The sequence below is a fragment of the Myxine glutinosa genome, chromosome 4, assembly GCF_964187855.1.
Source record: "Myxine glutinosa chromosome 4, kmMyxGlut1.1, whole genome shotgun sequence".
Classification (NCBI taxonomy): domain Eukaryota; kingdom Metazoa; phylum Chordata; class Myxini; order Myxiniformes; family Myxinidae; genus Myxine; species Myxine glutinosa.
The window spans coordinates 148662853-148675826 of NC_136264.1; the positions used below are offsets into that span (position 1 = coordinate 148662853).

At 42.9% G+C, this 12974-nt stretch overlaps 1 protein-coding gene across 7 annotated transcripts in view; it reads left to right on the forward strand.

Moving 5' to 3' along the window:
• The window catches only part of NME7 (NME/NM23 family member 7), a 52497-nt gene that overhangs the window by 35621 nt on the left and 3902 nt on the right, over positions 1-12974 (forward strand). For 4 of the 7 annotated variants that reach the window (XM_078776599.1, XM_068113712.2, XM_078776598.1 and 1 more), the window contains exons 9-11: positions 2097-2165; positions 3826-3927; positions 10590-10697. In XM_078776599.1, the coding sequence (XP_078632725.1) occupies positions 2097-2165; positions 3826-3927; positions 10590-10697 (279 nt within the window). The remainder of the gene's footprint in view (positions 1-2096; positions 2166-3825; positions 3928-10589; positions 10698-12974) is intronic. The other 3 variants (XM_078776601.1, XM_078776600.1, XM_068113713.2) reach the window with 1 other exon arrangement.

Sequence of the window (12974 nt, forward strand, 5' to 3'; positions counted from 1 at the left end):
TGTAAATTATTTTATTATCTTTTCTTCTCCTTGGTTGTTTTGAGCCTGTAAATAGTAATAAATAGTAATCGTATTTTCAACCTTTTTTTCGTCTTCTTATTCCTTTTCTTCACATCCGTGTCGTCTTTGTCTTTTCCCTATTGAGTATCTGTGGCGCGATACGGCCAACGTCTGGGTGAATCGGGTGAATCGGGGAAACTGTTAGGTCGCGATGCCTCCGCTCGGCAAACCAACATCCTTAACCGCGGACCGTAACAATATATATATATATATATATATATATATATATATATATATATATATATATATATATATATATATATATATATATATATATATATATATATATATAAAAGAGATATATATATTTTTTATTTATTTATTTATTTATTTATATTAATGACCATCTTTAATTCCTTGACATCTTTTTTCCGTTTTGAAATCTGATTGATTGTTTGTTTTATTGTTATCTCAAAATTGCCAACATTTATTAATTTCTTAGGTTTCCCAAACCCTCATAAGCGAGCCCAACAAATAACTTCCATTGCTGTAGTGATGTATGTCCTTGTCATGAGGACATTGTACTGGAAAAGTTGGGTTCAAATGTGGTGTATTAGTCTATATATTAAAGTAGCCGGATTTTTCTATCCATCTCTCTATCTGCCATGCTCTTTTCGCTGGGACCTCGTTGCAGTGTTATGTCTGGGATGTGTTGTGGCGTTACATCTAGTGCTTGGCTTGGCCTATACGGACATGTATGTCATCCCGGCATCCAGCACTCAACCCGTCCCATTGCTTTGCTGACAGCAGTTGAACAACATAACCCATATATCTGACTCTATCTGACGTATGTAGGCAACGGGATGACACATTTAGTAGGATGACAATATAGTAAGACGTAACGTCTAGTGCTAGGCTAGGCCTTTACGGCGGTGTATTATTCATGGCTGAATGAGAAGCGGTGTATTATTTCAGAAACCATTGCTGATAACTGCTAACAAGCCATAACTAATTAGTCTACATTTCTTAGTAATATTTTTGTCGTATTGATAATAATAATGCAACATTAATAATAACAAGAAGAAAAAGACATAAAATGTCATAGCCCTTGCCGTGGTTTTAGTAATTTTGCTGTATGGAGTTAAAGACTGTCAGTCAGCCATCTTTGGTCGGATTACAAAACAAAATCTTCTGCATATGTATACTCATGTATTGTCTTTGTGCCAAGTTTGAAGAAAATCGGTCCATGCATGTTCGAGAAATGGGTGGGGGCACGTTTAAGTAACAAAATGGCCACCGGTCGGCCATCTTGGATCTGATCTCGAAAAAGAATGATGTCCATATGGAACCCATCATTCATTATCTGTTTGCCAAGTTTGAACAAGACCGGTAATTGTATTGTATGTATTGTCTATGTCCTAAGTTTGAACAAAATCGGACCATGCATCTCTGAGATATGGTTGCGGATGCACGGACAGACGGACGAGAACAAATCCAATAAGTTCCGTTTCGGACTAAGTCCAACAGGCAACAGGGGCTAATTCTCATTGGTGTTCTGTCCAGGCTGTTTTGGTGTTCTGTCGAGGCTGTTTTGGTGTTCCATCTAGGCTGTTTTTGTGTTCTGTCTAGGCTGTCTTGGTGTTCTGTCGAGGCTGTTTTTGTGTTCTGTCGAGGCTGTTTTGGTGTTCTGTCCAGGCTGTTTTGGTGTTCTGTCCAGGCTGTTTTGCTGTTCTGGCTTGGCTGTTTTGGTGTTCTGTCGAGGCTGTTTTGGTGTTCTCTCTCGGCTGTTTTTGTGTTCTGTCTAGGCTGTTTTGGGTTCTGTCTTGGCTGTTTTTGTGTTCTTTATAGGCTGTTTTGGGGTTTGATCGAGGCCGTGTGTGGTTCTGTCTAGGCTGTTTTGGGGTTTGATCGAGGCCGTGTGGGGTTCAGTCGAGGCTGTGTGTGGTTCTGTCTTGGCTGTTTTGGTGTTCTGTGTTGGCTGTTTTGGGGTTTGATCGAGACTGTGATGGAAAATAATGATGCAGGAAAATGATGATGATATGTGATCTTTTTTTTAAAATCCATGTGTTTACCCCGTGACATTATCTGTGTTGCAGCTTGTGTTGGAAATAAAAGATGCGAAGAAATTTCTGGAAGTATACTATGGTGTCGTGCAAGAGTACACGGTGAAAAGAGGGTTTGGACCTGCTCATGTAGTAACCACAACACCGAAAGTCTAACAGCAACGTAGCCGGGCTTGTAAAATCTATCTATAATTCCAGTAATCTCTGTACGTTTGTACGTTTGTCTGTGACCGCTGTTTCTCGACAACCACGGGTCCGATATACTTTTAACTTGCCAGGTATATTGCTGGGGACCCGAGGATGTGCCTTTTCAAGGTTTCATATTAATCGGACAATTACTTACCGAGCTATGTCCAAAAAACGATTCAACCAATCAGAGAGCAGCGAACTATCGCGTGTGCCGAACGTGGCGGACACACTCTGCCTCGGATGGCACATTTGAGAGCGTATTCATTTATTTCACGTTTGCAAACTATGTTGGCGTTAAACTATGTTTTAAAACTAATAAAAACGAATTTGCGATTCATTCGCTTTCCTGCGCGTTTGTGCACGCGATGGCGATTTCTTTACCAAACTCCGGAAGCCGTTCGCTTTGGACCAAACCATTTCATGTAAATAGAGGGGGGGGATTGTCACCGTACTCGCAAGCCGTTCGCTTTGGACCAAACCATTGCATGTAAATAGAGGGGGGGGATTGTCACCGTACTCGCAAGCCGTTCGCTTTGGACCAAACCATTTCATGTAAATAGAGGGGGGGGATATAATTTTAGATATAGATATAGTACGGGCAATGCCCTAGTATTATAAACCACAAACACACATGATTAACTTTTTTAAACAGTCGCTAATGCTGCTTATAACATTAGACAAATAAATTTGGAGGAATCCCGACATCCATGAGTTAAGTTTTACTTACAGAACTGGGTTAATAACAGTTGGGTTAATAACATGCTATAAAAAAACCGAGGCGCATTCCTTACTTCCGCGGTTGTTAGTTTCGTACACCGCTTATCATCAATTCATGAACCATACACCGCTTCATTCCATTAACTTTGTATTCACGACATTGCGATTAAAGTGTTATGGTCATATTTACTATATTATTATTATTACTATTACAAAAACGATACTACTGAAACGATACACTACTGTATTCAGAAACCTGGGCTTAATTTGTCTGAGGCTGTCCGAAGGGTAGGCGTAAAGCCTAAGGCCTATACGTACCATTGTGTTGCAAGAGACGTAACGCCGATGCTTTCGATAGTTGATGGTCATTTTAACAATCGGTTTGTTTGCGTTTCACACTGAATGAAAAACGTTACGGTAGAGGATGGCGATTGTGATATATGACAGGTTCGACGATATGTTCGGCATGAACGGCATACACATCAAAATGGCGGAGTGTGGAGAGTCAGCCACCCTAATGACATCAGACGTAATCACATTACCCTGTCATGTGACCAGATCCTCAGCTTTAATTGGTATACGTTTGAGGGGACATACATACATACATACAGACGGACAAACACTGTTCTAGACGGCTTTGCCCTATGGGCTATGCCGTAAAAAAGAAACAAAAATTTTGAATTACTGATATTACAAATGCTCTTTTGTGAATCGACCTATTAAAAATATTTCTATGTTTGTTTCAAATTGAGTTAAGTTTTCACAGAGCTTAAGATATTAATATAAGTTGGGTTTGTCCATGGCTTCTGCTTCATACCATGAGCTTGTATTTCTGTGCCTTCATGACATGTTGTAGGCATTAGTGACTGAGTTGTCGACGGGTCCCTGTATGGCCTTGCAAGTCTGTGGCGAGAGTGCTGTGGAATCCTTTCGGGAACTATGTGGCCCTTCGGACCCGGTAAGAACATGTTACAATAATTTTTTCAGTGTTAATTTACTTGTAAAGCGGGTAGATTAACATATGCCTCGACAGGATGATGCAGAGGAAGCACAACTTACCTTTCAGCTTGTCTAGTCTGCCTCACAGGCAGTGCAGTCTCAGGAAGTGTGGCATTCCTTAGAGGGACGTTACACTGATATAATGATTCTCCAAGCATTATTTGGACATTAAGGGTCCCGCGGCATCCTTGTGAGTTATCACCGACCCCCTGAACAAATGACAAATTCCAGCTCTAACCTACAGGGGGCACTGCACCAACTGTAGAGCGTAACCCCAATAAATGACGCTACATGTGGGCTGAACTCTTAAATGACTCCCGGCCCAATAGGCATGCAATATAGAACAAATAAATACACATATGGAACACAACTCATAACATGGACTTCCCTTTTTTGCCAAGTAGATTTGGCCGCATCATGCAGGCCTTGTATTTCAAAAGACTTTTTAATGCTTCAAAAATCTTATGCAATGTCGTTTTGAAAGTGATCACAATGTTGCAGCACTTCCTTTGGTTTTCAAGTGCCTTGTATTTCCAAATTCATGCACTCTGCATCGATTTGGTTTCTCTATCATTTACCTTTAAAGATTGTGATATGGATTATTGTTCAGTGGCTGATAGAATATCGTCACGTGGTAGTTTGCAATGCCCCAAGGGCAGGGCTCTTAATGATTATGGTGATCGGATCGAGTGAATAATCCATTTTCTTAATCTTCCAAATGGTTTAACTTGAAGACTAATTATACCATGGAACCAAATAAATAATACCACCTTGATTATAAACAAATAATTTATTATCAACATACCAGAACAGAAAGTAAACTAGGGAGTTCATAGAACACAATACCCCACGCAGTGTTAAAGTATTGTACAGTGCATTCAGAAAGTATTCAGACCCCTTCACTTTTTTCACATTTTGTTATGTTGCAGCCTCATGCTGAAATCGTTTAAATTCATTTTTCCCTCATCAATCTACACTCAATACCCCAAAATGAAAAAGATAAAACAGGATTTTAGAAACTTTTGCAAATTTATTTAAATAAAAAAAAGAAATATCACATTTACATAAGTATTCATACCCTTTGCTATGACACTTGAAATTTAGTTCAGGTGCCTCCCATTTCTCTTGATCATCTTTGAGATGTTTCTACACCTTGATTGGAGTCCACCTGTGGTAAATTCAATTGATGGGACATGATTTGGAAAGGCACACACCTGTCTGTATAAGGTCTCAGAGCTGACAATGCATATCAGAGCAAAAACCAAGCCATGAAGTCGAAGGAACTGCCTGCAGAACTCAGAGACACGATTGTGTCGAGGCACAGATCTGGGGAAGCCTACAAAAAAATCTCTGCTGCATTGAAGGTTCCCAAGAGCACAGTGGCCTCCATAATTCTTAAATGGAAGAAGGTTGGAACAACCAGGACTCTTCCTCGAGCCGGCCGCCCGGCCAAACTGAGCAATCGGGGGAGAAGGGCCTTGGTAAGAGAGGTGACCAAGAACCCGATGGTCACTCTGGCTGAGCTCCAGAGATCCTGTGTGGACATGGGAGAAACTTCCAGAAGGACAACAATCACTGCAACACTCCACCGATCTGGGCTTTATGGCAGAGTGGCCAGACGGAAGCCTCTCCTCAGTGAAAGACACATGAAAGCCCGCTTGGAGTTTGCAATAAAGCACCGAAAGGACTCTCAGACTGCGAGAAACAAGATTCTGTGGGCAAGTTATTTTCTGTGGGCAAGAAACAAGTTATTTCCATTTTATACAACTGAAATATTTTTATGGTAACATTTTTAATGTCAGGACAATGTGTAGCAAACAAGGGTCGACCTCCGGGGCCTCATTAAAAATAATCTTCGATGCAAATTTTCCTGAACATTTTCTGTGTCATTTCAAGGTCATTAAAAATTGACATTGAAATAGCCATATTAGCCTGCGAAGAAGCATGAAAAGAGCTCAGTGTCGAGAATGTACCTTTTTGGTAAAAATGCATATCAAACTGAAGCTGAAGATCTCATGAAGTAGATAAGGCTAAAATAAACACCATGTCTGTAACCACTAAATGTAATTTGTCCGAGGCTGTCTCTCTCTTCAGAGCTTCCAACTATCGTTGTTAGTTCACACTGAGTATACCGATGAAAATATTTCTTGACAATTTTGAAAACCGAGACACAATGATAACGCCACTCATTTGCAAGCAGTGGCAAAACCTTGGTTGCAACTACAGAAGATGGTTCGTTGCCCAAAAGCCTTGATTTAAGCCATTTGAACAGCAATTGTGGAGCGATACAATCTTCTAATTCTCCATGGCATTTGCAAGCTTTACAAATGTCAAGGGAAGTCCATGTCATGACACCGGCTGGACACTGATGTGTTTACAGTATCAACACCCTGAACGAGTACCCAAAGCTTGGAACCAACACGTACAGGGTGTTTAAAAAAGAGTGATACAACTTTAAACGTTTATTTACAAAGAAACAGAAACCTCAGGAACGTGAACCAAACATTTATTGAAAGCTTATGACATGGTATTTTCTATCACTGATTGCTATTGCAGTAAGTTACTACTAGAGTTAGTGAGAGCCCAAGGTCTGAAATTGGCATTTACGCAAAATCCTTGTAATTGACGTTCTCGATGTGTGCCCCTCAGACAGGCATGCTGACTCCAAAGTTCTGTCCAACTTTCCTGTAGGCCTCATGTGGCACTGCCTGGAGGTAGTCTGACACCTCCTGCTTCAGATCATCCAGTGTGGCAGGGTGGTTGACGTATACAGAGCCCTTGGCAGCCCCTCAGAACCAGTAGTCCAGAGGGTTGAAGTCTGGGCTATGGGGTGCCCAGTCATGAGCGGTACCAAGGGCAACGAGGCGGTTTCTGAAGAGCTGCTGCAGGAAAGTGATGATGTCACCAGTTGTATGCGGGGTTGCACCATCCTGCATAAACCAGGTCATGCTGAGCTGGTTTGGGGTGACCTTTTGGGCTAGATCATTATGGAACTTCTGGAGCACGGCCCGGTAGCACTCACCGTTGATCGTCACCGTCCTGCTGTTGTCATTCTCAAGCCAGTAAGGTCCTAGCATTCCCCATCTGGCATTGAAGGCACAGAAGCATGTGACCTTGGGCCCTTTCAGGTACCTCTCAGTGAGCTCCTCAGGTGGTTCTGCCCCCCGGAAAATGTCGTTGTGGTTATTGATTTCGTGTCATACCATAGAGCCACCACTTTTGTTTTCTGCTCCACTGTCAGTGGCATAGTTGAGCCACGTAGCTAGAAATCCCAGGGAACAAATACCACGATAACACCACCAAACTCTGAAAAGGAAAACGGTATAGGTCAAAAAGCAAAGAAACAGCAGGTAGTCAAAGTTGTATCAATCTTTTTGAAACATCCTGTACGTGTTGCTTGGCACAGGAAACCGAAGACTGCTCGTGCACTCGCGTTTTTTACAGAGCACCCGAAGGGCTTTGAGGTATCCATTCATTTACCGATTGTGATATCATCTATCTATAATTCCAGTAATCTCTGTTTGTTTGTACGTTTGTTTGTCTGTGACCGCTGTTTCTCGACAACCACGGGTCCGATATACTTTTAACTTGCCAGGTATATTGCTGGGGACCCGAGGATGTGCCTTTTCAAGGTTTCATATTAATCGGACAATTACTTACCGAGCTATGTCCAAAAAACGATTCAACCAATCAGAGAGCAGCGAACTATCGCGTGTGCCGAACGTGGCGGACACACTCTGCCTCGGATGGCACATTTGAGAGCGTATTCATTTATTTCACGTTTGCAAACTATGTTGGCGTTAAACTATGTTTTAAAACTAATAAAAACGAATTTGCGATTCATTCGCTTTCCTGCGCGTTTGTGCACGCGATGGCGATTTCTTTACCAAACTCCGGAAGCCGTTCGCTTTGGACCAAACCATTTCATGTAAATAGAGGGGGGGGATATAATTTTAGATATAGATATAGTACGGGCAATGCCCTAGTTGATAGAAATTCTAGAAAAGGAAATCTGTTTCGTTGGAGCGCACTTCCAAAAGTAAAGCCACATGTAATGAATGCCTTCTGTCGGTTAGGGAAACTGAGAAACTATAACAGGAGTTGAGGGGTCTTCAGGAATTTGTTTGCTCTCTCTTTTTGCCCAAGTCACGTGGATCACAGATGTTGCAAAATTGCGCTGGCATTTGTTCAAGCATAATCGAGCTACAGCAGAGACAATACCACCAATGAGAGTCTCTTTGAAGCAACACATTCTCCATGCACATTTCCAGGCCATGGTGTTGGAAGAATTGGCAACCCTGGGTTTATATCCGTCACACAATATGCTAGAAAAGAAGGTGACAGGTAGACAAAATGAAATGCACAGACATGTTACAAACTAGAAAGGCACTCGGTAGAGAGCATCCGCCGCCAGGCTGAACAGTTTACGATTTGTATACCATTGATAGGCCGAATCTGCATTAGGACCTGAACCAAAATCGAATTGGCTTGGTCTTGTCATCCAACCAAATCATCCACCAAGTTTGGTCATAATCCATCCACAACTTCCTGAGATGTTGTGCGATACAATATATCGGTTTTATCCCCTTTTCTCAAGGGTAAAGAATCACTTGTAAAAATTAAAAAAAATTATTGGATCCGGATTCGGATCTTCACCAAAATCTAATCATTTCGTCCTTGTCAAATAAGCTCCATCTCTGCCAAATTTCGTCCGAATCCCTCCACAACTTTTTGAGATATTTTGTTCACAAACAAACAAACAAACAAACAGACAGACAGACAGACAGGGGTGAAAGCGTAACCTCTGTCCACCTTGGGTGGCAGAGGTAACAATATTGAGGGAGTATGGGGAGGAGTGGTCAGCGAGCGTCAAAGGGGTTACCTTATGTCTTCATGGATTGTTTATACATAAATCAATTCAGATTGTTATTGTATATCTCAGCAATACAAAAATAAAAGGGGTCATGTGTGAAAATAGTTTGGTATTGTTTTGTCTCCGTACTGACTTTGAAACTAAGATAATAAAATGTTCTTCAAAGCTTTAGTTGTTATTGAATGCATATTGGATTGGTCTGAATTCAGCCTGCTAGTGGCATCATTACTGAAGTCCAGCTATGCCTCTGGTGCAATGCCCTTGAGCAATCAGGCAGGAATTAGTAAAAAAAAAAAGAAAATCAGGGTGCCGGAGATTATTCACTTCCTCTTCATGAAGGACACTTGGGATCCTTAACATCCACCAACTAATGACAACAGACGGGAAACCCGGCTTATCGCTCTTCCTATGGACGGCACACACATTGATGCCTCATTTTGCGTGCAAAACACCAGGATGGCAGCTTATAGCCGGGTTCAGATTTGAACCCAGGTTAGACACCTGAAAGCTATCTTGTCAGCTCAAAACTTTAGTATACTGTACAAACTGTTTCTACAATGGAATATTATGTTCCAACATAAGTTTCAATCCTATCAGCTGCAGTTTTGCTATCGGATGTGTTATTCCATTTCCTTGCACATATTGCATGTGTGAATGCCAAAAATCCACGTTCGAATGTCCTTGCACGATGTACGCCCCCCAGTACACTGTTCGATCCTATCGCTATGAAATTGCTTCTACAAGACTATTTACATGAACTAGAAACGAAACAAGTCAGGAGACGACGATGGTTCACGAGCGAGCGGTATTCAATGACAAAGGACGGACTATAACCGTAACAGGCCCGGACTGGGGGGTCGGGGGCCCACGTGGCAGGTGTCGGCCCCCGACATGCGGTGTACATGCCTATTTACAAAGGGCCCCAATGCGCTGCGCGCGCAGGCCTTTAAGACACAATACCGAAAATTCGGTTCGATTCCGACAACTTTGAAAATTTGACCTTTGTGACCTTGAAATGTCAAAACGAAGGTTGCTGACCTTGAAATGAGATAGAAAATAATGTATAATCAGTTATGAGGTTAGTTAGCTACATAATACCGAAAATTCGGTTCGATTCCGACAACTTTGAAAATTTGACCTTTGTGACCTTCAAAGGTCAAAGGTCGAAGATTCTGAAATTTGTTGGAAAACTTGTATTTCATGATGTATGTGATAATATAAGATCATGTTCGACATTTCACCCTATCAGGAAGCGAACAATGTAATAAATCCATCAAAAATGGACTTTTCTAAATTTCGTGACCTTGTGACCTTGGGGCGAAAATGAAAAATCGAGCTCCGTGGGGCTTGACACGTGACATTGGCCTAACCAAATACCGAAACCCCTGTCAGATTCCACCAACTCCCTCGGAGAAGATGTAGCTTGAACTCGATTACCCCCTAAAAATACATCTTTTTCGGGCGTCGCTCCGCCCACAATGGGCGCAATACACCCACTGTAGGCAGGACACAACTAGATCATGATATCAACCTCCCACCCAAGTTTCATCAAGATCGGATGATATCATCGGATAGTTATGCGACAGACAGACAGACACACACCCATGACGAATATAGTGGTCACTCTGTTTGATAACTCGTGAACCAATACTGGAAAACAATTCGATCAGTTTCCCTTAAAGCTTTAACTTGGATGAAACTGTGTTTGACCCCTTACCTATTGTGTGCTTTCTCCCCGTGATGCCTAGGAGATAGCGCGTACCTTACGACCGAACTCACTGCGTGCTCTGTTTGGCAAAAACAAGGTACAAAATGCGCTGCACTGCACCGACCTGCCCGAAGATGGCAAACTGGAGGTTTGTGTTTGGTGTTGCATATTCGTAACCTCGAACAACGCTGTGCAGCTTCTGTGGTTGTGGCAATTTGGTGGTGAATTCTTTACATGAGAGTTTGAGCTCAGGCCTTGGTAGAGGATTAGCATTCAATCAATCAATCAATTTTCTATACTCTTAACATTTATAAGTGAAGGTGCTGCCGAAGTAGATCCTATGCAAAGGTTATGCCAGGCATATCGGACTGCCATGCCTTCCCGTCCTCTCTTCTCTTCTTTCACTGCTGCTCTCACACTCCTGTCCCCATTTCTCTGTCCTCCTCTCTCTTTTTACTTTTCTCATATTAGACCCTCTCTGCCCCCATGCGGTAATTTACCAATAGCCCATACCTTTTTATCTCTTTAAGCTTGTTGACGTATCTTAGATGCAATGTCACACCATCTGTCATGCTGCTCTAAACAGACATTTTTTAAACTCGTACACCCGCTCACTACGGGAGCGACAGGAAGGGTCGGTCATTCCTCTTTGGGGTATATAGATCTATGATCGGGTCTCAAGAACATTGGGTGTGTGTTCATTTACCGAGTTTCTTGTGGAGAGATCGCCGAGTGGTTTAAGCATTCGAACAAGCACTCCATTCAAAACCGTTAAGGAAAAGATAGCTTGGCAAGCGCTAGCTAGCTGCTTGGCAAATGAGCACACCCTGGGCTTCCTCCCTTTCCGTTTTGTGTTGAACAGTAGGAGCAAGTTTCAAAAGGCTACCACGAAAAACGCCACGTTAGCGGCAGGAAGGGTTACGTTATTTACCCAACCCTTGTGGGGTATATAGATTACAGTAGATCTTCACTCAGTTCTGTAAGTAAAACTTACCTCACGGATGTCGGGATTCCTCCAAATTTCTGTTTTGTGTTATAAATAGCATTAGCGGTTTTAAAAAGCTAATCATACGTGTTTGTGGTTTATAATATTGTTGCGGATCCCGGGTCGGTCGACGTACTAAGGGGGGTTTATGACCCCGTTCCTCCTCAAACTCCGGATCCACAGGCCGCCGGCTGCGACTAAACTCGTGGTCGACGGGTTGCTAAGCAACTCCAATCGCCAATCTCCCAGCCACGCGCCGAAGAGTTTGCTGGTCAATGAATCCCAAATACCTTCAAGACACGCGGCCGAAGAAATTGGGGATTGAACCCTCGCTTCCACACACCTTATGGCGTGCCGAGCAGATTGCATGGTGTGGGAAGCGGTGTTACCGTGGGTGATTGATGAGCCTGATTCAAGCCAAATTCGGTTTCGGATGATGCTAGGCCAATGGAGAAAAGGACGATATGAGCAGGTTTGAAAGGAACAAAATGTACAGCCTTTTATTTCAAGGCAAAGAGACGAGAGACGGATGGGCAATCTTATCAATCCTTACCTACCTAATCCCAACAGGTGCCTTCACACACACACAGGGAATGACACACAGGTTAATTATTGTACCTGGAAACGTGCAGATGATGTGGTCTGGCAGTTCCCGTGCGAAGCTTGCAGGAGCTCCACAGGACGAACTGCCGCTTCAAAGTCCGCACGAACGACAAACTTTAGCGCAGGAAAGACGACCCAGCACGTCGGACAACCAGTTTTGAGATGAATCATGGGAGAGATGAACACTTGCAGGTCGGCGAAGGCGGCCGGATCAGAGAGAGAGAGAGGGAGGTGAAGGCGATGAGCCCTGGGTTATATCGGACCCGAAAGGCCTCCCAGAATGTTCCACAGCCTCCCATTGGCTGAGGTTGGTCACGTGTGGTCATTCAGCCCTGCCTCCTTCCAGGAAGGTTTCATTCCTCCTTCATTCTGGGGTTTTACAACCCACCATTGGTCGCCTGCCGGTGACGTGTCCACGACCCCTCATTGGTCATTTGCTGGTGACGTGGGCTTCGACCTGATTGGTCGCCTGCTGGTGACGTGGGCGGTTCCTTTAGCCACGCCTACCTGCACATCATTTTAAATCCTGCCTCACTCAACGCATATTGGTGTGGATTTACTAAACATTGGGAGGGGAGCTAATCTTTACATTTAATAAGAAATAACTAACTACTGCAGGCTACATGTTGTCGTGCAATTAACTACAGGGGGTTTGCCTTTATGGCAAAACCGCAGCAATATTTTTACCTCTGGTAGAGGCCGTTGGCCCATTGCTCCCACAAAAACGCCATGATAAGCTATTTATAAACGTTGACTCGACGTTTGTTCAAGGAGGAAAAACCCCTTGTGGAGGTGGGACATTATTAGTATTAGTATTGTTTTGCAATAACATTAATA